This window comes from Pituophis catenifer, unplaced genomic scaffold (assembly GCF_029215685.1).
Source record: "Pituophis catenifer annectens isolate HBS135680 unplaced genomic scaffold, rPitCat1.0.hap2 SCAF_4, whole genome shotgun sequence".
NCBI lineage: Eukaryota > Metazoa > Chordata > Lepidosauria > Squamata > Colubridae > Pituophis > Pituophis catenifer.
The window spans coordinates 49,576,653-49,600,179 of record NW_027256884.1 but is presented as its reverse complement, the minus strand read 5'-3'; the positions used below and the strand labels follow the sequence as shown (position 1 = coordinate 49,600,179).

Here is a 23,527-nt window from a genome sequence, read left to right as displayed (position 1 = left end):
ACTGGACTATTTTTTCCTTGAAGAACAAAACGTTTCATTTCTCATCCAGCAAACTTCATCAATTTCAGAAACATCATCACCCCATCCCCACCAGTTGATGGAGTTTCCTCGAAAAAAAACAGTCAGTTGCCTTTTGCAGAAAAAAAAAAAAAGCACATTTGAGACAACTGTGACCTGGATAACTGAGAATCTCCACAGACATAATTCCAAGGGACTTTACTATTCTGGGCGAAGACAAAGTCAAATCCATAACAGAAGAAATCATCTCATATGCAATTAAGGGTTAGATTTTATAGAAAGAAAATTGAATGCAAAATAAGCATTGCCAGCTAAAATTAAATAACTTCCATGTATTATTTTGAAAGAGTCAAGTGGATTGTATCTAAAGGAGATATAGGCTCCTTTAATCAAGTTTCGTGTCTATGAATTTAATAGATGCTCCCAGAGAGCTTTCTTGGGAGAGTAACAGAAGTGGTTAGTCACTGCCTTTCTGGGACATTTTTTACTTCCGGTTTAAACCTGTAGCCTTGGTGATCTCCAGTAGGATCAACAATTAATGATTACAATTATCTATGTTGCGTAATTTTGAGGATCAGACTCAATAAATGATTCAGGAACGAAGTATTTAAACAAAGCACTATTTATTTACAGTAGGCATTCTATATTCTCTGAATGATCGTAGATAGAAGCAAGTGGGAGGTCCATACTATTTCATTCTCAGTGCCGGCTGACAGGACAGAGACGGAAGTTTAAACTAACTGAACCTTTATTAATAACAAGCATGACAGAGAGCAGGAACCCGCGCTTGACAGCTCCTTTTATACTGCCGGCTGTCAGTTGTTAACCAATGAACGTTGTGCTTACAACACCCAATCACAATACTCCAATCAACTTAACTTAATATGTAACACCCCTTCCCATCTATCTGAGCATGCGCCGACGTCAGGCGCATGCGTAATCGCCCAGGTAAGCGGGTCTTCGCCGTATCCTCCCTGATCGTCTGGGCTCCACCCCTCCGGCCCACTCCGGCGGTGAATTTGAACTCACCTCCCGTGGTCCCTCAACTCTGGGCTGCGGGCTAAGCGAGCCCCCTACTTCTACTGTACTGCTTCCCCTATCCAGCAAAGGTAAGTTCTCCTCCTCACCCTCTCCCCCATGGGTGGTCGGTGTGTTCGCCTGTGGCGGCACCGGGTGTTCCTTCTCGTATCTAACTTCCTGCGAGTTTGGCTCGGCGGCCATATCCCCACCTTTGGCTCCATTCCTCCGAGCCCTCAACTGATCCTTGTGTCGCTTCCAAATTTTTCCCTGATCTATCTCAATGTGGTAGGAGCAAGGACCTGCAATCCCAACAACCTTTCCTGCCAACCATAAGGGCATTCCCCCATAGTTCCTGGCGTATACGTGATCCCCTATAACAAATGACCTGTATTGTCTCATGGCATCGAAGGGCTTGGCATGGCCGTACGTGGGGTGTAAACGATCTAAGGTTGTGCGGAGCTTCCGGCCCATTAAAAGTTCGGCCGGGCTCCTGTTAGTTAGTTGACAGGGCGTGGTATGTTGAGCTAACAAGAACTCCTCCACCCGCTCAGCCCACGTCCTGTGCCCTATCTTTTTCAGTGCGTCTTTTGCAGATCGCACAGCGCGTTCCGCACAACCATTGCTGGAAGGATGAAACGGCGATACTAAACAATGCCGTATGCCCCTGTGGGCTAAAAACCCCTCGAATTCGGCCACAGTAAATTGCGGACCGTTATCCGAAACAATGCAGTCAGGCAACCCATGTGTTACGAATAGTGAACGCAATGCCTTGATGACAGCCTCTGCTGTAGTCGACCGTAATGGGATGACTTCAACCCATTTTGAAAACGCATCAGCGAGGACCATGAAGGACTGACCCTTCAATGGACCAGCGAGGTCAATATGCAACCTCGACCATGGGGCCCCAGGCGATTCCCACACCCCTGGGGGGTCCCTAGGCGGCATTGACATGTTCTCCTGACACTGCGAACACTGTGCGACCCAGTCGGTGATGTCCCGGTCCATCAAAGGCCACCACATATAGCAACGGCCTAACGCCTTCATTCTGACCACCCCCGGGTGACCCCGATGCAATTTCTTCAACAATGAGGAACGAAGGGGGGGTGGAATAACCACCCGGTGGCCCCACAGAAGGCACCCCGCTTGAGTAGAAAGTTCGAGGCGGCGGCTGGCAAATGGTTGGAATTCTGGAGCGAAGGGCCCTGGTGGCCAACCTCTGGCCATCCAGTCCAACACCTGTGCCAGGGTAGTATCCTTTGCGGAGAAACGGGCGACGTCCGATGCGGTGATCAACAACGGCGTGTCCTCCAACAGGAACACAGAGGAAACAGGGACAGGGTACTCTAGCAAGTCAGGGCTGGGGCATCGGCTCAATGCGTCAGCGTGCGCGAGATCCTTCCCAGGCCGGTGAACCAGTCGATATTCGTATGCAGCTAGGAAGACAGAGTAACGGGTCATGCGGGGGGACAGAATTTGAGGAGCAGGGCGATCGCCTGCCAATATGCCTAACAAAGGCTTATGATCAGTGTATAATATGAAGGGATGGCCATAGAGGTAATGGTGGAACCGCTTGACCCCGGCCACCAAGGCGAGAGCCTCTTTATCTAACTGCGAATAATTACGCTCTGCTGGCGCCAAGGTCTTAGAATAATAGGCAATGGGCAACTCTCGGCCAGAAGGTAGGACATGGCTTAGCACCGCTCCCACCCCGTACGGGGAGGCATCACATGCCAAGGTTACCGGCAGGTGTGTAGAGAATTGGGTGAGAACCGAGTTGGAGGTCAGGAGATGTTTGACAGCCAAAAATGCTTTAGCCTCTCGGGCACCCCAATGCCAACGAACGTCACGGTTTAACAGCCGGTGAAGGGGCTCAGCAACAGACGCCTTATGCGGAATAAAAACTGCATAAAAGTTAAGCAGTCCTAGGAAAGATTGGAGATCAGCCTTACACGTAGGAGGAGGAGCGTCCATAATGGCCGATGTTTTAGCTGCCGTCGGATGGATTCCCGAACTATCCACCAGGAATCCTAGGAATTCCACCTGGCGCACCGCGACTTGGCATTTGGTCTTGTTAACCTTCAGACCTGCAGCAGCTAGCCTCCGAAGAACCTGCCGTGTCCGCTCCAATAACTGTGAAGTCGAAGAAGCTGAGACGAGAACGTCGTCAAAATAAGGAATAACCCCGGGGAGTCCATGCAGCAAACGTTCCATCATGCTCTGGAAAATCCCCGGGGCGACACTGACCCCGAACTGCAACCGGCGACACCGGAATGCCCCCCTATGGGTCACTATTGTCTGTGCCTCCGCCGTCAGGTCATCCACTTTAAGTTGCTGGTAGGCTTGGGCCAGATCCAGCTTTGCAAATATTGACCCTTGCCCCAATGAGTGCAGCAGATGCTGAACGACAGGAACGGGGTAAGCATTACCTAATAGGGCCTTATTCAGCGTAGCCCGGTAGTCAGCGCAAATACGGACCGATCCGTCCGCCTTAATAGGAGTTACTATAGGGGTTTCCCAGCGTGCGAATTCAACAGGTTCTAACACCCCTTGAGAAATTAGTTTATCCAGTTCCGCATCCACCCTTGCCTTCAGCGCAAAAGGCACCCGGCGTGGTTTCAACCGTCTCGGGGTCACGCCAGGATCCAGGCTGAAGGATACTGGGGGCCCGTTATAACACCCTAGCCTTCCATCAAAAACATCAGGAAATTCTTTAATTAGTAAGTCCAATTCGGAGGACTGGATGGCGTGTACCCCCTGAATAGTAATTCCCAAAGCCTGGAACCAATTTAAGCCTAATAAGCTTGGCAATGGAGCCTCCACTATAATTAACGGCAGGCGTCCTGAAAATGTCTTAAATTTAATTCTGAACTGCCCACACCCCAGCACTCTGATGGGGTTCCCTTGATAATCACGGAGTTGCAGGTTACAAGGGTCCAAGCGACGCCGAGAGATGTGGGGCACTAATCGCTTAATTGTACTCCAAGCAATGATGGAGTGGGCTGACCCAGTGTCCACCTCCATCTCACACTGTCGGCCCTCGATGGCGAGTTCCACATTAACTTTCGGTTGGCTGTTTGGTGAGGCGGTCTTTCGCTGCGTTTGATACACCCCATTCACTCCTGCAGACTCACGCCCCCAATCCGCTCTCGGGTTCCGTCCCGCCTCTCGTCTGCGCGGACCACGATAATGTTCCTGAGGGGGCGGAGTTTTCTCCTTCAGCGTCGGGGACTGACATACTCGCGCGATGTGGCCACGGCGTCCACATCGATAGCACGTTGCATCTTTAAAACGGCAACTGACTCGCTGTTGACCCCCTCCGCAGCTCCGGCACATCCCCTGTGCTAGTGTATCTTGTCTCCCGGGCCGCTGAGAAGTCTTGATGCGAGCGACGGCACCATCTATTCCAGGGCTGTCCTCATCACTGAACTCAGTCACATTTTGATGAATTTGCTCGCCTGTTGCCTTATTAGAGCACTGCCCCCTAGGTAAATCAGCCAGTGACAGAACGGCTAATTCAGCAGCGCACGCTTCATCTAGGGCGTCCTGGAATGATAAGTCAGGCTTGGCTATTAACCGACGCTTGAGGTTCTCGTCCCTCACTCCGCTGACTAGTCTGTCCAATAAATAATCATCTAAATTATTAAATTGACAGTGCCTCGCTGCTTTTCTAAGTGCCGCCACATATTGGCTTATTGACTCGCCCTCAGCCTGGTCTCGGTGGTAGAAGTGCTGACGGCGAGCTATACGGGACGGCGCGGGAGCATAATGATTTTTTAACTTAGTCAGGAAGTCCTCCCAGGTGCCGGCGTGTACTGACAACGGGGCCATTAACGTCATCGCGGTTTCGAACATTTCTGGCCCACACAGACTCAGGAAGTACGCCCGTTTTCTCTCACTTGACAACTCACGGTAGTCGTTAGCGATCAAAAAACACTCGAACCGAGTAACAAACGCTTCCCATGACTCCACAGTAGCATTGAATGGAGCGAAATTCTGAGGCGACGCCATTTCTCCTCACCGCTCCACTGTCGCCCTTAATAATTTTTTTCTTCGGCACTGGAAACCCTTTTCTCTTAATTCTGGAGGGTATACTGCCTGTATCCCATCCTCGTCGCCACTATTTCATTCTCAGTGCCGGCTGACAGGACAGAGACGGAAGTTTAAACTAACTGAACCTTTATTAATAACAAGCATGACAGAGAGCAGGAACCCGCGCTTGACAGCTCCTTTTATACTGCCGGCTGTCAGTTGTTAACCAATGAACGTTTTGCTTACAACACCCAATCACAATACTCCAATCAACTTAACTTAATATGTAACACATACATCCCCTTTTATATCAATGAGGCGGAGTAATGGATGGGAGTGGTTACATATGAATACATTAGGAAGGATATATAAATTAACCCCTGATATTCTGTGGATATACATTTTCCTCATTTGAGAATAAGGCATTTACTTGTGACAAATCCCCCTCTAAATGCCGATTCGATATACAACAATAATTACATTCAGATTCAGAACAATATAAAACTTGTAATTTAGAAGTTAAATATTTGTGTTGTTTAGATGGCAAAGGCTTAGTCAATATGTCAGCTAATTGTTCTGAGGTTTCGCAGTGAATGGCTTTAATAAATCCATCTTGTGATAATTGTCTTACGTGTTTGAATTTGATATCTATATGCCTGGATCTTTGACCAATAGCATCAGATCTAGATATCTCAATAGCAGCTTTGTTATCTTCATGTATGATAAATGGTAATGAAGGATTTTTCCAAACATCTGATAATAAATCATTAAACCATACAAGATTATTGGAAGCTTTAGACAAACAAACATATTCTGCCTCGGTTGTTGATGTGGCTACTAAATCTTGTTTTCCAGTATACCAGTAGACTGGACAATCGTTAAGAAAGAATATATAACCTGAGGTGCTTTTTCTGCATTTAGTATCACCTGCCCAATCCGCATCAGCATAACAAGTGAGGATGGGCTCTTTAATATTATTGGGTTCCAGTAGTAGGCAGAAGTCTAAGCTGTGCTTTAAATACCTTAATACTCGTTTAATGGCTTCCCAATGATACATTAAGGATTTACCAACATATCTGGATAACAGATTGAGGGGTAAAGCAATATCAGGTCTAGTCCAATTAGATATATACAGAAGGGAACCAATAACTGATCTGTAAAGTGTATTATCTTTAAATTCAGGGGATGATTCATCCATGTTTCTTAAAAAATCGGCCTGCATTGGAGTATCACAAGTTTTGGCATCATTCAAATTACATTTGTTCAGGAGTTCTATAATTTTATCTTTTTGAGAAAGTTTAAATCCTTTTTTAGTTTTACTAATTTGAACTCCAAGATATTTGTTTACCTTTCCCAATGATTTTAAAGAAAAATGTTCACTTAGTTTTGTTACAAATGTATCTATTTTCTCTTTGTGTTTACCGATATATAAAATATCATCCACATAAATTAACACAAATTCTAATGAGTCACCTTCTTTTTTAACAAAGAAACAATTGTCTGCAGTTGTGGCATTGAAATTCATAGTTTTGAGTACGTTGACTAAACATTCATACCAACGTTTGCCAGATTGCTTTAGTCCGTACAAACTTTTATTTAATAACCAAGTTTCATTTTTGTTTGTGTATTGGCTATGAGGTGCTCTTACATATATCTCTTTATCAAGTTTTGCGTGTAAATACGCGGTCTGTATGTCATATTGAAAGACATCAAGATTAAGTGCAGATGCTATAACTAAAGCTGTCTTAACACTCTCAGTCCTTACTGTGGGAGAGTATGTGTCTGTGTAATCTTCAGGATACTTTTGAGCATAACCCTGTGCAACTAATCTAGCTTTATATAATGTGTTGCCTTCTTCCAGATTTTTAATTTTGAATATCCACCTGGTGCCTATAATAGTTTTGTCCTTAGGTGCAGGAGTAGGTGTAAATACATTTAATTCTCGCAAACTGTCCATTTCTTTGGCCATGGCTAATTCCCATTTTTTTCTTTCTTCAATGGGAAGCTTTAATACTTCCTCGTATGTGTTGGGTGTTGATGTTTCATTATTCATGTACATTATGTAATCCTTGTATTTACTTGGCACCTGATTTCTGTTACATCTGATTGTTTTTTCTGGTTTGCTATCGTTATCGTGTAGATATCTTGCCTCCTTTTTTGTCAATGAATCTGTTTTTATTCTGGGGTGACTATTTGTACATGTTTTATTTTTGTTTTCATGTGCATTGTGATTGAGTTCTTCTCTATCTATTTTGTCTTGATGTTCAGTGTCTGTTTTTGTAGTTGGGAATATCTCATTAAGATGTATTTTAGACCAATTGGCCTGTTCATGAAATACAGCTGTTCTAGAAATTATGAATTTGTCGTTATTATCAATAAATCTGTACCCTTTTGTGCCTGTTTCGTATCCCATGAATCTAAGTCTTCTGGATACGTTCTCTCCTTTACGCCTCAATTGTTTTGGTATGTATACATCCGCTGTGACTCCAAATATGTGCATGTGTGTTATCTTAGGTTTTCTATTATACATTAGTTCATATGGCGTTTTGTTTACGATGCTGGACCAAGTTCTGTTTTGAGTATAATTGGAATATAGTAGTGCTTCTGACCAGAATTGTTTTCCTAAGCCAGCATCTTCTAATGTACATCTAATCATGGTTTGTAGTGTTGAGTTCTTTCGTTTTGCCACTCCATTTTGGAATGCAGAGAAAGGGCTAGATGTGAAGTGTAGCATTCCTTTGTTTTTTAGCCATTGGGAGAATTCTTTTGACATGAATTCAGATCCCCTGTCTGTCATGATTTGTTTTATTTTAATATTATGCTGTGTTTCTACACGTTTGTAAAACTCTTTAAATTTTTGAAATGTTTCATCTTTGTGTTTCAAAGTATAGACAAATCCATAACGACTATAGTCATCTACAATAGTTAGAAAATATCGTTTTCTATATGTGATTGATGGGGTTAATGGACCAACTAGATCCATATGTACCAGATCAAAAATGTGATTAGTTGATCTTGTTGCCTTCTTTGGCTTGGGATTAGTTCTGAGTTTTGAGGACTTACATACTGAGCATTCCAAATAATTTTTACAATTTTTTATTTTAACACCTTCAGCATGTTCAATCATTTTTTGTACTACAGGAAAACTAGCATGTCCCAACTTTCTATGTAATATATGTGCACATTCATCGTGGATTGGTTTTCCAATCGTAGGTTTTTTGTTATTGAGTGTGTCATTAATAGATGTGTTTTTGTGATTATGATTTGTTTCTTGTTCCTCATTGTCACTATTGCTATTGTCTTCATTCTCTATGTTAGTGTCATCTTCCATGTTTGAATCAATATTGTGTAGCCATTTTTCTTCTGTGATAAATATGGTAGACCCCCTTTGATAACCACACTACCCAAATTTGTTTTGTTTTTCTCTAGTGTTGCTTTTCCTTTTGAGAATACTATATTTATGTCAGAATCTCTACTTAGTTTTATTGCACTAAGTATGTTATGAGGTATTTCTGGTATTAACAATACCCCCTCTATTTTCCCTAGACCGGGTAAGTTTACATTTCCTCTTCCAATAACTTGGACTTTTTCTTGATTGGCTACCTTAATTACAAATTTATCTTCTATAAAGGAAGATAGTATTTTTTTGTCATGTGTTGTGTGATTAGTTGCCCCAGAATCAATGAGCAAAGCATTATCCCTTGAATCCTGTATGTTAGTTATATTATGTTTATCTAATCCATTTAATGATCCAGACTTTCTATCTCTTGAATTATCTCTGCCCCCTCTACGCTCTCTAAAATTGGGTGAGTTTCTATATCTATGTCTATCAATAGACGATTGTCTGTTATGATATCTGCTTCTATAGTCATGTTTTTGTCTTTCTCTAAGAAATTTAGGACAATCTCTTCTACAATGTTCTTTGGATCCACAATTATAACATTCAATTGATTCTCGATATTTTTCTTGAAATACTACTCTCTTACTTTGTCTATGTTCTATGTGTGTATTACAGCGGCTTCTTAAATTATCTTCAGCTATTAGCTTATTTGATAAATTTTCTATGGATAAGTATCCCAAATTAATTGTGTCTAAATGTGATATGTAGTTATCCCACGATGGGTCTAATGAATTAATGATAACACTTTTCATTGTTTGATCTGAAATTATCTCTCCCCTTAAATGTAGCTCTGCTCTGATTTTGTTTAGAGATATTAAATGTTTACTTACAGTAACCCCAGGTTTTATCCTAGCTGAGAAGAAATCTTTAGACATTCTTGTAGTGGTTGCTACACTTTCACTATGAAACAATCTAAACATGCAGTGAATAATCTCTGAGACAGTCAAGTTATGCTTAATACTATGATACATAGCAGGAGATATACTAGATATTAATAAGTAGAATGCTCTGTGGTGCAGGCAGTCCAATTTTAGAGTCCAAGGCCTTTTGGGGGGGTTAGTTATAAAAAATAATAAGTTCTCTTTTAGAAAAACAACCTGAAGTTGTTGACACCATTCCTGTAAATTAATACCATCTATTCTCAGTTTTGGGAAATCATTGGGCAAGTTCCCAATATTATTTGTTCCATTACTTACAACTGGAGGTTGTCCATGATCTTGTAAATGTTGATAGTTGCAGAATGGTGTGGGTATGCTCGCAACGAGTCTGAATGGTTCTCTCTGTTCTTCATGTCCTCCGTAGTTGTCTGCGTGTGTTTGCCCATGTGCGTTGCTCATTTCGCTTCTGAAGCTGTCGGGAGAGGTTCTCGTTGCTGTAGCTCCCTCGTAGTGTTCTTCCTCCGATGACTCGGTCTCCGGTTCGATCTTGGGTGTCCAGGGGACGACTGGCGCTTGCTTCTTTTCGCTGAAGTTGTTCCTGTTGAGGTCTCTGGCCCCTGGAATCGTCTGCGGCGTGGGGGAGTATTTACAGGGTTCTCTGGGCTCAGGCGTTGGTGTTCTCGCCGTTTGAATAGAAGCGGGTAGATTCCGAGACGTTTGCTTGCTTGCTTGTCTTTTCTTTATTCTTTGATCGCCAGCTTTCGTTGGTTCTTTTGTAATTTTTAAATTTGGGCCGAATGTTGCAAAGAGAGTTTTCATTGCTGATTCTATTTGCATTTCGATTGAAGTTTCTTCGATGTCTGTATCAGATTCTTCTGAAGAGTAGTTTTTTTCTTTTTTACTTTTTACACTATGTAGGGCTTTTCGCGCCAGACGTTTTGAATTCTGTTTTCTGATTGGCTCTGCTTCGCTCACCTTAGTGGTCTGTTGAAACCAAGATGGCTGCCATTCAAAATTTTGTGCGGGACCGTTAGTCTTCCTTTTCGTTATATTCTTATCTATAGGCAATTCGCTCACCATTTTTAGTTCTTTAGATTCATCTGTTACGATGTGTTTTTCTCTCGCTGCTCCGCTGTTTTTTATGATGTCTTGGAGGTTCGCAATGAGATTTTCGTCATCTTTTTGGCTTTTCAATAGTCTCAGTATCTCTGATCTGAGTTCGTTGTTTTCTATCTCGTTCTCTTCTTGGTCATCAGTTTCATCGATTATCTCTTCGTTGTCTGTAGCGCAGTCTTCAGATTCTTTTGTTATTATAGTTGTGGATTCATCGATCATTTCTTAATCCGTTTCCATCTCTTTATTGTGTGCCCTGGTGTTGGGTCTTTCTCTTTTGTTTCTGGAGTTTTCTCTCTTAGGCATATCTAATTTTTTATTGAGTCAGTCCAACCATCCTCTGCTACCAGATTGTTGCGTAATTTTGAGGATCAGACTCAATAAATGATTCAGGAACTAAGTATTTAACAAAGCACTATTTATTTACAGTAGGCATTCTATATTCTCTGAATGATCGTAGATAGAAGCAAGTGGGAGGTCCATACATCCCCTTTTATATCAATGAGGCGGAGTAATGGATGGGAGTGGTTACATATGAATACATTAGGAAGGATATATAAATAACCCCTGATATTCTGTGGATATACATTTTCCTCATTTGAGAATAAGGCATTTACTTGTGACAATCTAGCTTTCTGAGAGCAATTGATGTCCAATTTTGAATAAAATGCATAGGAACTAATTGTAATTGTTTAAATTACTCTCTCAGATTAACAGTGAAATGCTTTTTTAAAAAATACTTCTTGTAGAAGTAGTTAATAAGCAGTCTATTGTCTTGGCAGATGTTTCTCAGAAATGTTCATCAATTGCTCTCAGAAAGCTAGATAATTGTAATCATTAATTGATTTTTTCCAAAGGATTGTTTATTTTCCAAATAAATCTGAAATATCTGTCAAAGTACAAGTGCAATATATATTAGGCACATAGTAGATATGATTGCATTTGATTTGTTGATAATTATTTCCTTATAGATAAATTAGGTCCACAAAGTATCTTAAACCAGGAGTGGGGATCAATGTTTACATTGGCATCAGTCAACATGAATTCAGTAATCCCACCATAAACGTGAGTTGGTTGTCAAGCATCTGACTGTTAAATCAAATAACCATGGGGATGCTGCAATGATCATAAGTGTGAAAAATGGTCATGTCACTTTTTTCAGTGCCATTGTAAATTTGAATGGTCACTAAATGAACTGTTGTAAGTCGAGGAACCTCTGTAGTCAATGAATGAATGAATGAATAAAACTTTATTACAGTGCTCGACCAGCAATAGACATACAATAAATTAAAAATAATACTGACATTAATCATGAATAATAACATCCCTGTTATGAAAATACACAATCTCAAACCATCAGGGTCATTCCCTAATTTACATGAGTGGAGAACCGATAAGTATGTGAGTAAATGTATTTTTCCAATAATTGTTATCGATATCTCCAAAAAAATAGGCACCAGTTGACATCTATTATTCTGTAACCAGTTATTTTCTTGTGGACATTGCAGCGACACAGAATTTTGCCACTGCCCACGTGGTAGCTGGATTTGAGTCTTGGAGGAGAAAGCCTACATAAAAGTCGTCTGTCCTCCCTGGCAATCTCTTTAGTAAGGGGAGAATATATATTGACCTATATATATTGTAGTCATCTTCTAATTGCACCAACTGGTGTAATGGTTTGAGGTTTATTTTATTTAAAGAGCGCAGTGGTTAGAATGCAGTACTGCAGGCTACTTCTGCTGCCTGCTGGCTGCCTGCAATTTGGCAGTTTGAATCTCACCGGTCAAGGTTGACTCAGCCTTCCATCCTTCCAAAGTTCGTAAAATGTGGACCCAGATTGTTGGGGGCAATATGCTGACTGTAAACTGCTTAGAGAAAGCTGTAAAGCACTGCGAAGCTGTATATGTAAGTGCTTTTGCTATTTTGTTGGGTTGTAAATTATACAGCATTTCCTAGGAAAGAAGCTCCATCAAGTTTAATAGAAGAAGATCCAAAGTTATGGAAAAATAGAGGTGGAGGATTAATGAAAAGGGGACAAAGAAGGTAAAAAACCCCCACTAACTTGGCATTATGTTTAATACAGAAATCCAATTGTGATGTTTTAAATCGTTTCATAATGAAAATCTTTAATCAGCTTAATATCTATCATGCAGTTGTTTAATGGAATTTTTTTTCAAAATATTTGGTCCTTTTCTAGTTTATGAGATGATTTATCATACTGTCCCATCAGTCAGTTTGTAGATCAGTCTTGAATGAATTCAACAAACAAAATCTCTCTTGATTAGATAAATTTAGTCCACTGTTATGTTTAAACAGTAATGATTTAGACCAGGGGTGTCAAATTGGATTTCATTGAGGGCAGCATCAGGGTTGTGTTTCATGTCGGGGGTCCCGGGAGGCATGGCTTGGGGAGGGGACATGGCCAGCTCGATGTCACTTGTCGAGGCTCCGTTTTCGGCTGCAATGGTCTCCTGCAGCCCTCTGTCAGCAAAAACGGAGCCTGGGGAGGCCGCATGCGGCCCATCCGGGCTCCATTTTTGGCTGTGACTCCTCCCCGGGCTCCATTTTTGTTGGCAGAGGGGTGCAGCTCTCATGGCTGAAAATGGAGCCTGGGAGGGCCACGTGCAGAGATACCATGGGTCGGTCCTTCACTGTTTCCAGGGCAGCTCTGTGGGCCAGATCTAAGCACCTTGAGTTTGACCACCTGATTTAGACTTTTGACCATGGAAAGCCCACAACATATATAAGAACCCTCCCAGTGTTAATCTCCAGGAATGGGTGTTGAAAGATATACTTCCTCAGATATTGGATGTAATATATGCCTGGAAGCAATTAACAACCTTTTCCATTTTTTCCATTTTGAGTTTATATTATTTTGTTTTCAAGCTATTGATTTGTGCAACTGATATTGTATCTTTTAGAAAATCCTCACAGTTTAATTACCCAATAGGTGTTGAAGTGCTTTCACAGGATGACCTCTGGTTCTAATATAATGATATAGATGAAGTGATTTTTCTCTCACTTTCCTTACATTATATGCAAGTGCGTAAAACTTTATCACATTCTGTCACTTTTCCAAGCTAAAACCTTTTATGTATATATATATATCTTCCTTGGATGAGAATACTAGTCCCTTTGCTATTTCTTGCTCCATGCTCATGACCAAGGTGGATTTGAAGAACCCCTGCATCTAAGTCTATAAGTGTTACCTCGGTACTGATTGTTAATTAGTTCTAGGAGGCATGATGAGTACCAAACAAATTTTTCCCATAAGGAATAATGCAAATAAATTGAATGCATTCCCAAACTAAAGACGATGCATATTTTAAGGCAATATGTAAAATGATAGGATTATCTATCATTACTTTACATGAGAAATAAACCTAAAAATTAATAAATACTTAGATTAAATAAAAGTTAAACTTTGCTTTACCTGTACTGATGAGAAAAAACTGCAAAAATACACAAAATGATTACAGAAGCTAAGATAAGACTACAAGGGGATGTGTACAGGCAAGAGCTACCACATAATTAACGCATCATCTTTGTTTCATCTGGAAAGGGTAAGAAGTCATGAGACACCGACAAATTCTAGCTTAAGCATTGAATACCAAACAAACGACAAGTACCGGGACAAAATTTTCTCGTCAAAATGTATTGAGTATCAAATTCAGTGAGTTTCAAAGCAGTTGAGTACCAGGGTACTACTGTAGTTAGTTGCTTTTATTTGCCTTTGCTTGACAAATAAGAAAAATTTGTAAAATTCATGATATGCAATTCCTTGTTTTCTCAGTAGGTGTCAGCAAATGCAAACATTTCTACCATGCATGATAAAATGAAAGTCTACTAAAAACACTTTCCAGCAGATTGTCTCAAAGGAGTGTCTCATAATTCTTATTCTGGAAGCTGGTTTGTAAAGGTGAAGAACAGCCCAGAAGCCCTTGCATCCTTGGAGACAAACAAACTTAGACTCTCTCTTGGCCTAACTACTTTAAGCCTTCTCTTATCTTCATTATCTATCATCTTTGGCAAATTTACTTCTTTTTGCTGCTGAAGTATCTTTTATATTCCTCCTCTAACCACTTAGCAGCTACCAAAACTTCTTTGAGACTGCTTGGTGTTTACCATTTCCTAATCTGAAAGAAGAGAGATATTTGACATTCAGCTGTTGTCTTGAACACATGATTTGCACTTTTTTGTACTTTTCATCTTTGCAATTTCCTGTTTGAGAGATGATCAGTCAAAATTATTTTTCCTCATTTAAGCTCCCAGGAGATATGCATAACAGCATCTGCCAGACCTTGGAACCTAGATGCTGGGCCTGATTAGTACTTTGATGAGAGACTTCCATGAAAAATGCAGACTGGGTTAGAAAAGATGTTGAAAAACTTCAAACTCCTTGCTGATTGGGGAATTCTGGGAGTTGAAGCCCACAATCTCAAAGTTGCCAATGTTGAGAAACATTGTCGTAGATGAAAGCAGTGTAAACCTCTTTTACGTTATTGCCAAGAAAACTAAATTGACCTGAAATTACAGGACACAATTTCAATTCAAAGTATGTCATTTGTTTTTGTAAAAATACACTGGCTGTTTTAATGTCTTCTTTCTCAGGATCCCTAACATTGTATTTTTCTTTTCTAACAGGAATTGCAATAACACTTTCCATTCATACATTTTCACTGGCATTCTTGCATATCTATTTCTAAATCCCTTCTAGTCAGTTCCATGAATTAAAAATACATTTGCTTGAAGTGGCATGTATCTTACATCTCTGCATCTTCTTTTTAAATATTCTACTATTTGTTAAACTGGTAAACCTTTAGCTGTGGTGGTGCAGTGGTTAGAATGCAGCACTGCAGGCTAGTTCTGCTGACTGCTGACTGCCAGCAATTTGGCAGATCAAATCTCACCAGGCTCAAGGTTGACTCAGCCTTCCATCCTTCCGAGGTCAGTAAAATGAGGACCCAGATTGTTGGGGGCAATATGCTGACTCTGTAAACCGCTTAGAGAGGGCTGTAAAACACTGTGAAGCAGTATATAAGTCTAAATGCTATTGCTATTACTATTTTATTTGTCATTTGCAGTTTATTTTGATGGCAAATATATATAACTACAAATAAATGTACTTGTCATTATTTAATTTCTTAAATTAATTCTTAATTTTAGCCGTACTGTACTAAATGCATATTATATGCTATGATAGTTACTTCCTGTGTGAATAAAGATATCTGTATCTAACCTTTTCATTTTTAGGATTCCAGCTCAGGTGATACAACATATCCATAATTTCCCCATGAAATATATCCTGGTAACTGGTGGTGTCATTTCGGGTATTGGCAAAGGAATTATTGCAAGCAGCATAGGTACCATCCTGAAATCATGTGGCCTCCGAGTAACTGCAATCAAAATAGACCCCTACATTAACATAGATGCTGGAACATTCTCACCATATGAACATGGTATTTATGACAAATGTTTTTACAAAATGGAATTCCAGAACATATATTTTATTAATTCCATTGCCGTTTTATGCACAAATATTCACATATAAATTTTATTTATTTCAACCTTGTTATAGTTTATTCATTCTACTGCCTGTAGAGAATAAAATCTGATGGTCATGAATGGCATTTTAAGGCCCTTATTTTGAACAGTATTTGAAAACATCTGCCTGCCATAGTCATGTGCAATAGAGAGTTCAGGTGGTAATCATAATCACAAGATTGTACAATATGTGTCCCCATGAAATAATAATAAATCCCCTAAAAAAATCAAAACCTGTTTGATTTTCCATAGATCCCATGAAATTTTGACCATCTCAAAGGATTTGGCATACATTTTTATTTATAGATTAATATTGGTTTGTATTGGTTTTATTTATAGATTAATATTAATTTGTAGATTAGGTTCAGTGGTGGGTTGCTCCCGGTTTGCACTGGTTCGCAAGAACCGGTAGTAAAAATTTGTAGTAGTTTCGAAAACCGGTAATAACATTGGCTGGCCACGCCCCCGAACCGATCCCCGGCCTGGTCGCTGCTCGTTTACCCCGCCCACCTCATCAGAGCCTTTTTTTTAACTTTTAAAAGCATTTTTTCTACAACCTCTTTGGCCGAAAAAATGCTTTTAAAAGAAAAAAAAAACCCTCTGATGATCCCGCGGCTCAGCTGGGAACGTCAGAGGCTTTTCAAAGCATTTTTTTCTGCAACCTCTTAAGGTTGTAGAAAAAATGCTTTTAAAAGTAAAAAAAAAAAAAAAAGTTGGCCACTCACATTACCCCCCACCAAGCCACGCCCACAAAATAAGCCACGCCCACAGAACCGGTAGTAAAAAAATTTAGAACCCACCCCTGATTAGGTTGTTGATGAGCCATGGTGGCGCAGTGGTTAGAGTGCAGTACTGCAGGCTACTTCTGCTGACTGCTGGCTGCCTGCAATTTGGCAGTTCAAATCTCACCAGCCTCAAGGTTGACTCAGCCTTCCATCCTTCCAAGGTTGGTAAAATGTGGACCCAAATGGTTGGGGGCAATATGCTGACTCTGTAAACTGCTTAGAGAGGGCTGTAAAACACTGTAAAGCGGTATATAAGTCTAAATGCTATTGCTATTGTAGGAGACATGGTACTGATAATGTCTGGTAATACTGAGTCCTGATGCAAAGCTTTTTTAGTTTATTGTTATTAATAGTAGAATAGTAGTAGCTTCTCCTCCTCCCAAATACATAACTGACAAAATGCAAGAAGCCATTGACAGTCAGAAAGGTAATATAGGTAATACAAATTATAATTCTAAACTTTAGTCTCATGCATATTATGTGATTGTTTTATGTGATAATGAACATTAGTTTTTTCTATGCAACATAATATTTACTGCTATGAAGATCTCCAGAGTTCTAATAATTCAACTTCCTGCCATAGAAGGAATCCTGCAATATCTCAGACAAATGGATGTCTAACTTGGTTTGAAAATTTCCAGTGATGCGGTATCCAACCTCTAAAAGACAGGCTTTTTAACTATTTAATAGGTCTTGTGGTCAGATCACTTCTTATTTTAAGTTTGGATTTCTGCTACCTCTTTACCATCTTTTTTGCTCTTTTCTACTCTCTTTTCAGTTCCTTAGCATTCTTTGTATTGTAGGAGTTTTCTTGGCAACATCTTTGGAAATGGTTTGCCATTTCCTTCCTCTCAGGGCTGAGAGAGGGTAACTAGCCCAAGGTCACCCAGCTGCATTCATGCCTAAAGTGGGGCTAGAACTCACAGTCTTCAGATTCTAGCCTGGTTTCTTCAACCACTAAGCCAAACTAGATTTATTTCATAAGGTGCAATCTCTCTGATTTCAATCTTTTAGTATTGAAATACAAATTACAATTTATCATAGAGATGCAAAACATATCTATATGCCTATAAAAATGCAGTGTAAAAATATAACTAGTGGTAATAATGTAAAATCAAATCTTATGATTTCTTTGTTAATTCAGAAAAAATAATTTTCCAATCCAATATATAACTTGATTCTTATAGGAAAAATAGGTGAATTTAGATAATTAAACATTTTAAATCTGCATTTAAAAGACACAGGCCACTCTTTTGAAGACAGCAAAGTCCACATTTTGGAAAGAGAGGACTGCTGGTTTGAAAGAGGGGTCAAAGAGGCCATCTATGTCAAAATTGAACAACCCTCTCTCAACAAAGGGGGAGGGATATGACATCATCTATCTCCAATCTACCACACAGTCCTTTCAACAGTTCCAAGAAGGCTCCACACCCATTTTCACCACTCAAATGACCCTGATGACACAGATAAACCTTCAGGTGACCTTAACAACTCGCTAAAAGAATGCAAATGATCAGCTTTCTGCAAGGAGTATAAATCCTTTCATTCCCCACCATCCAGTAAGAGCTGAAGAAGCTTCTTGGATGAGAAGTGAAATGTCTTCAAAGAAAAAACAAAAAGTCCAGTTGCCTCTTGAAAAAGCACCTTTGGGACAACCATGACCTGGAAGACTGAGAATCTCCATAGATATTTAGATTTCAGTCATAAGCATTTTTATTAAAAGTGTGTTCATTTAATTAAGCAATATTTACCTTTGACTAAATATGCTTATGATTGGACTACATGACATATATTACTGTATATGTACTGTATATATACAGTTGATATGCTCTCTGTGTGTATATGATTATACATGTAAATAGTAAATCTGTTGGACTCTGAGTTCATGTTTATAAGCAAAAGTTACCCTAGAAATGCCTTAATTTTCTATTCCTACTACTAAGGAGTACTATTTAGTAGAATGTCTATTGTATTTTAGTAAAAATGCAATATAGCATATTTTGCCAAGTATTTTATATGTTTCAGAATCACTGCTTTGTTTTGTTCAGGTGAAGTTTTTGTACTAAACGATGGTGGAGAAGTTGATCTAGACTTGGGAAACTATGAAAGATTCTTAGATATTAGCCTTTACAAAGATAATAACATCACTACTGGGAAGATCTACCAGCATGTCATCAATAAAGAAAGGCATGGAGATTACTTGGGAAAAACTGTTCAAGGTATCTTTGTGTTTTAAAAAATGCAAATTATTTTACTTCTTTCCTGAGATACAGTGCATGTAATTGTCCAATTCACCTTCTCAGTAATCCATGGTGGTAAATTTGTAGAAACCAGTCAATTCTAGTTTACTCAGTAAACTATTAAAAAAACTCAATGCTTAACACAAATTGCAAAATACTTCACTGTCTTGTTAAAATGTGATATAACTTTCAAAGATTAAACATATTCTTTGAATGTTTTAGACCAGCAGTCCCCAATCTTTTTGGTATCAGGGATCGGTTTTGTGGAAGACAGGTTTTCCAGGGACGGGGGGGGGGGTGGGATGGTTTTGGTGGAGTGACTTGCCTGCTACTCACTTCCAGCTCTATGGCCCAGTTCCTAACAGACCATGGACTGATAACTGGTCCATGGCCTGGGGATTGGGGACTCCTGTTTTACAGTATCAATAAAAAACTAAAATACAAAAGTCATTAAGGAAAGGGCATGTTTAAGTATAATTTATAACTGTTTAAACCAGGCCTGTCAAACTGGCAGCCCACAGGCCGGATGAGTCACGCACAGGCCACGCCCACCCCAGCTCTACAAAAGGAAAAAAGTTGTGATACATCACGATACATCACATGATGTGATCGAGTTTGACACCTGTGGTTTAAACTAATTAACCTATGTTAAACTACTTAAACAAATTGATAATAAGATTATAGTTGGACTCAGATTGATCCCAGTAAGAAGAAAGTAATCATGCCATGCTAAAAAGGCACTCTCCTTAATAGCTGAGAGCTAGACTTCATTTCATGGATATACCCAGAGAAAGACCTCCAGAATTCTGTATTATTAGTCACTTGATAATGTTCCTAAGCTCCGTATTCATATATTGTATACTGAAAGCCAGTACAGATGAGAAAACATTCACTTCATTGTATCCCAATAACAAGTCTAACTGCCCAGAATTTCCTTAACTCCTTTCGAAGAAGTCCTGCATACAGTACAATGCTTACTGGAACAATATTCAAACATATAGCTAGTCATTTGCTAGAGAAATGATTGTCACTCACAGAATTGTATTCAGAATTATATATAGAATTGAGTTCATTCTTTTCCCATGTATGTTTTCATTTCAATCCTTTTAAAGTACTTTTTGGAAGATACAAATTGCCATCCTTGGTTACCAGATAGCTATTGATACATTTATGTTTGCACTATATTGTTAAATGTTATATTCAAGTATTCTTACTCAAGTTGCAGTTATTTCTATCATTCAATAGTAAATAAGTTTCTAAGAATTCACATAGCAACTTTATTCTTACTAGTTCATTTGATCATATTACTATAGAATCTTCTAAGAACTCAAGAAAAGATTGTGCTGTAGCTGTAAATGCAGTTATAACTTTAATACTTGGAACACTTCCGTGAAATAGTGTATATCCAATTTTTTGTTGCATTAATATTTTATTTGGCTTGTAGTTGTACCTCATATTACTGATGCTGTTCAAGAATGGGTAATGAATCAGGCGAAAGTTCCTGTGGATGGTGATAAAAAAGAACCACAGATATGTGTAATTGAAGTGAGTATGAACTTTCTGTATGTAGCTATGAGCAAAGGCTTATTTATTGTATTTATTCTTGATTATAATTCCAAGGGACACTTGGTGGTTTATAGTAATACAATTCAAACATCCATGGTCAGCATTAAAGTAATAATATAAAAACTCTAAACAGCATAGAAAATAACCTAAACTCCTGCTATCTAGTCCCAAGCACTTTCCAGAAGAGCTCTATTTTCAGCTGCTTCCAGAAGGCAATTAATGTAGGAACTAACTAGCAGGAGGACATTCCAGAAAGCTAGAACTGCTACTAAAATGGCTATAAAATCCTCTCACCTAAGGCTGGGGGGTAACTATGCCCCAATTGAAGTTGGGCATGGGCCGTCATGACTGCAGCTTCCACCTGCTGTTTCAGCGGGAACTGCAAATCCAAAGGAGTCCCCAAGTCATGAACTTGCTCGTTCATATGTGTCAGTCTTACCAGATAGATCAGACAGGAAACACGACTGGAAAGCTAATCCAGTTTTATTATAAAACTATATGAAGAGAATCTTGCAAGTATGATGAAGGTATAAATCTTCAACTGCCCCAAAGGTACTTTTTCCAAAGGCAACTGGACTTTCTTGATTTTTTCTTTGGAAACATTTTGTTTCTCATCCAAGAAGCTTTTCACTTCTAACTCTTGGAGTGATGAGAAGCTTCTTGGATGAGAAGCAAAATGTTTTCAAAGAAAAAAATAAGAAAGTCCAGTTGCTTTTGGAAAAAAGCACCTTTGGAATAACCATGACTTGGATGATTGAGAATCTCCATAGACAAATCTTCCACTGTCTCTTTTACTGCCTGAGAAACTAAAGTCTTATCTGACTATTTCCTGTTTTGAATTCCAATGGATGTGTCAGCTGCTCATCTTCACTTTCTTTTAAGTCACTAGCAACTGTCATAAGCAGTGGGGAGGAGGCATCTGGGAAGGGAAGTGTACTGGAGGTGTGAAAGAATGCTGTGGGGAATTGGAGAGTATTGACACTAACAGGAACCAGAGATGGCAAACTGAGCCATCTGCCAAGCTCCCAAGGTGGAGCCTGGGCCATCTGTCATCCCTCAGATGGAGAGTCAACAGCCCCTAGGTCTGGAAATGGCTGATGAGAAAGAGGAGGAACAGCTGGGTCCAATGCCTAATGCGCATATGCGCATAAGGCAGAGGAGAGGAGAGCAGTGGAAATCTGTGGGCTGATCCTTGGAAAGGAAGAACCACCGCTTCTAGCAAAGCCCCACCCTAGCTCTGGGGATAAGTGGCAGGGGGCAGAGATGAATAGATGTGGCAGACAACCATTCATCTTCTGGCCAGACAGACTTGTTAGCCTGCAGTGAGAGAGAAACTTTTTTCCGGGGCTGCTGGTGCTCCTAATAAAGGAATCTTTGAGTTAACTTCAGAGGGTTTGTTGTGTTTGGGGAGCTGGGTCAGAATACATCTCTAATAAAAGTACCTTTCTTTAAACCCTATAGATTCAAGGATCGTTGTTTCATAGAGAGTAGCTGGGGCCAGTCTGACAGTAGACAAGCGCTGCTATAGCGGTTAACCAGGAGATTGGTGTCTACTGAGGGGACTGAGCAAAAAATGACAAGCCATTAAAGTGGCCTGGAGAAAGCTGGAGCTTGCAGGGGTCACCCTGCCAAATTGTATCGCTCCAAAGAGGAATTTGAATGGGTGGGGAATGTGAGGAAACTTTGAAGCTCTGTTGGTTGATCATCCTGGCAGTGAAAGAGAAGGATGTGGTAGAAAAAAGCCTCAGCATAATGTACACCTGGGGAAGCCATGGAGCCAGAAGACAGGAGTGTCACAGAGGTTAGAATGAAGAGGAGTTCCCAGTGGAGGTGGATGAATAAGAAGACCTGGTGGAGCAAGCCTGAAGAGTGTTAGAGATGCCTTTGAGAACCAGCAATCCAAAGAACTTGCTCAGCTAGCAGAGTCTTGACCCCACTGGGGCTTGTGGGAGATGGCGTTGCAGCGCAGGTGGTCACAACAGGGAAATGGCAGTCTCATCCAGCTCTGTCCTTGCTGAGGCAACTCTGTGACCAGCTGCTCATGCCCGTGGTTTCCATGTTTCCCGTCGGGCTGGGCTCCTCTTCAGCCATCCCTGCCGTGCTCTCGCCCGGCTCCATCCTGGCGTCCACGCAGGGCAGTGGCGGGCAGCAGATCTTGCACGTCATCCACACCATCCCTTCGGTCAACCTGCCCAGCAAGATGGGTAACCTGCAGACTATCCCAGTGGTGGTACAGTCTCTGCCTGTGGTCTACACCACCATGCCCAGCGACGGTGTCACAGCCGCCATCACAGTGCCACTGATCGGAGGAGACGGCAAGAACGCTGGATCTGTGAAAGAACGGGGTCCTGTCCTGCCAAGGCCTCCTGCCCTGGGCTTTAAATACGCAGGAGAACCAAAACGGCTGGGGTTTTTCTTCACCTAGGTATGGAATTATATGCAGAAGTACAGAGCCGACCCGGCCAGTGAAGCAGCTCAGGTCCGGTGCATGACCATGGCCCTGGAAGGCACCACTGCAGAGTGGATGGTCTCCCTCCACAATGACGATGTGCCAGAGCTCCAAAGCTTCCACCGATTCATGATGGCTTCTGCAAGTGCTTCAAAGACCCACTCACCCAACGCAAGGCCTGAACCCGCATCAAAACCATCAATCAGGATTGCAGGGAAGTAGCAGTGTACAACCAAGAGTTTCATGAGCTAGTGTGCCAGCTGGCCGACTAGCCGACTAGCCGGAGGACATCCTATGAGAGTGCTTTCAAAATGGGCTCAATGATAATATATATAACACCTGCATCTCACGGGGATCCCCCACACACACTCTCCGCCAGTGGTAGCCAAAGAGGTGGAGATAGACCTGGCTTGATCCCAAAGCAAAACTCCCCCTCTGCAAAGGTGGAGGTCCCGAGAGCACCCAGACGCAACCTCAGCCCCAAA

The 23,527-nt window shown here is 40.7% G+C and overlaps 1 protein-coding gene across 2 annotated transcripts in view; it reads left to right on the top strand.

Moving 5' to 3' along the window:
• Positions 1 to 23,527, top strand: part of CTPS2 (CTP synthase 2) — a 159,796-nt gene that overhangs the window by 19,945 nt on the left and 116,324 nt on the right. For both annotated transcript variants that reach the window (XM_070943707.1, XM_070943708.1), the window contains exons 2-4: positions 15,712 to 15,917; positions 18,836 to 19,006; positions 20,472 to 20,572. In XM_070943707.1, coding sequence (XP_070799808.1) covers positions 15,752 to 15,917; positions 18,836 to 19,006; positions 20,472 to 20,572 — 438 coding nt within the window. In that variant the 5' untranslated portion in view covers positions 15,712 to 15,751. The remainder of the gene's footprint in view (positions 1 to 15,711; positions 15,918 to 18,835; positions 19,007 to 20,471; positions 20,573 to 23,527) is intronic.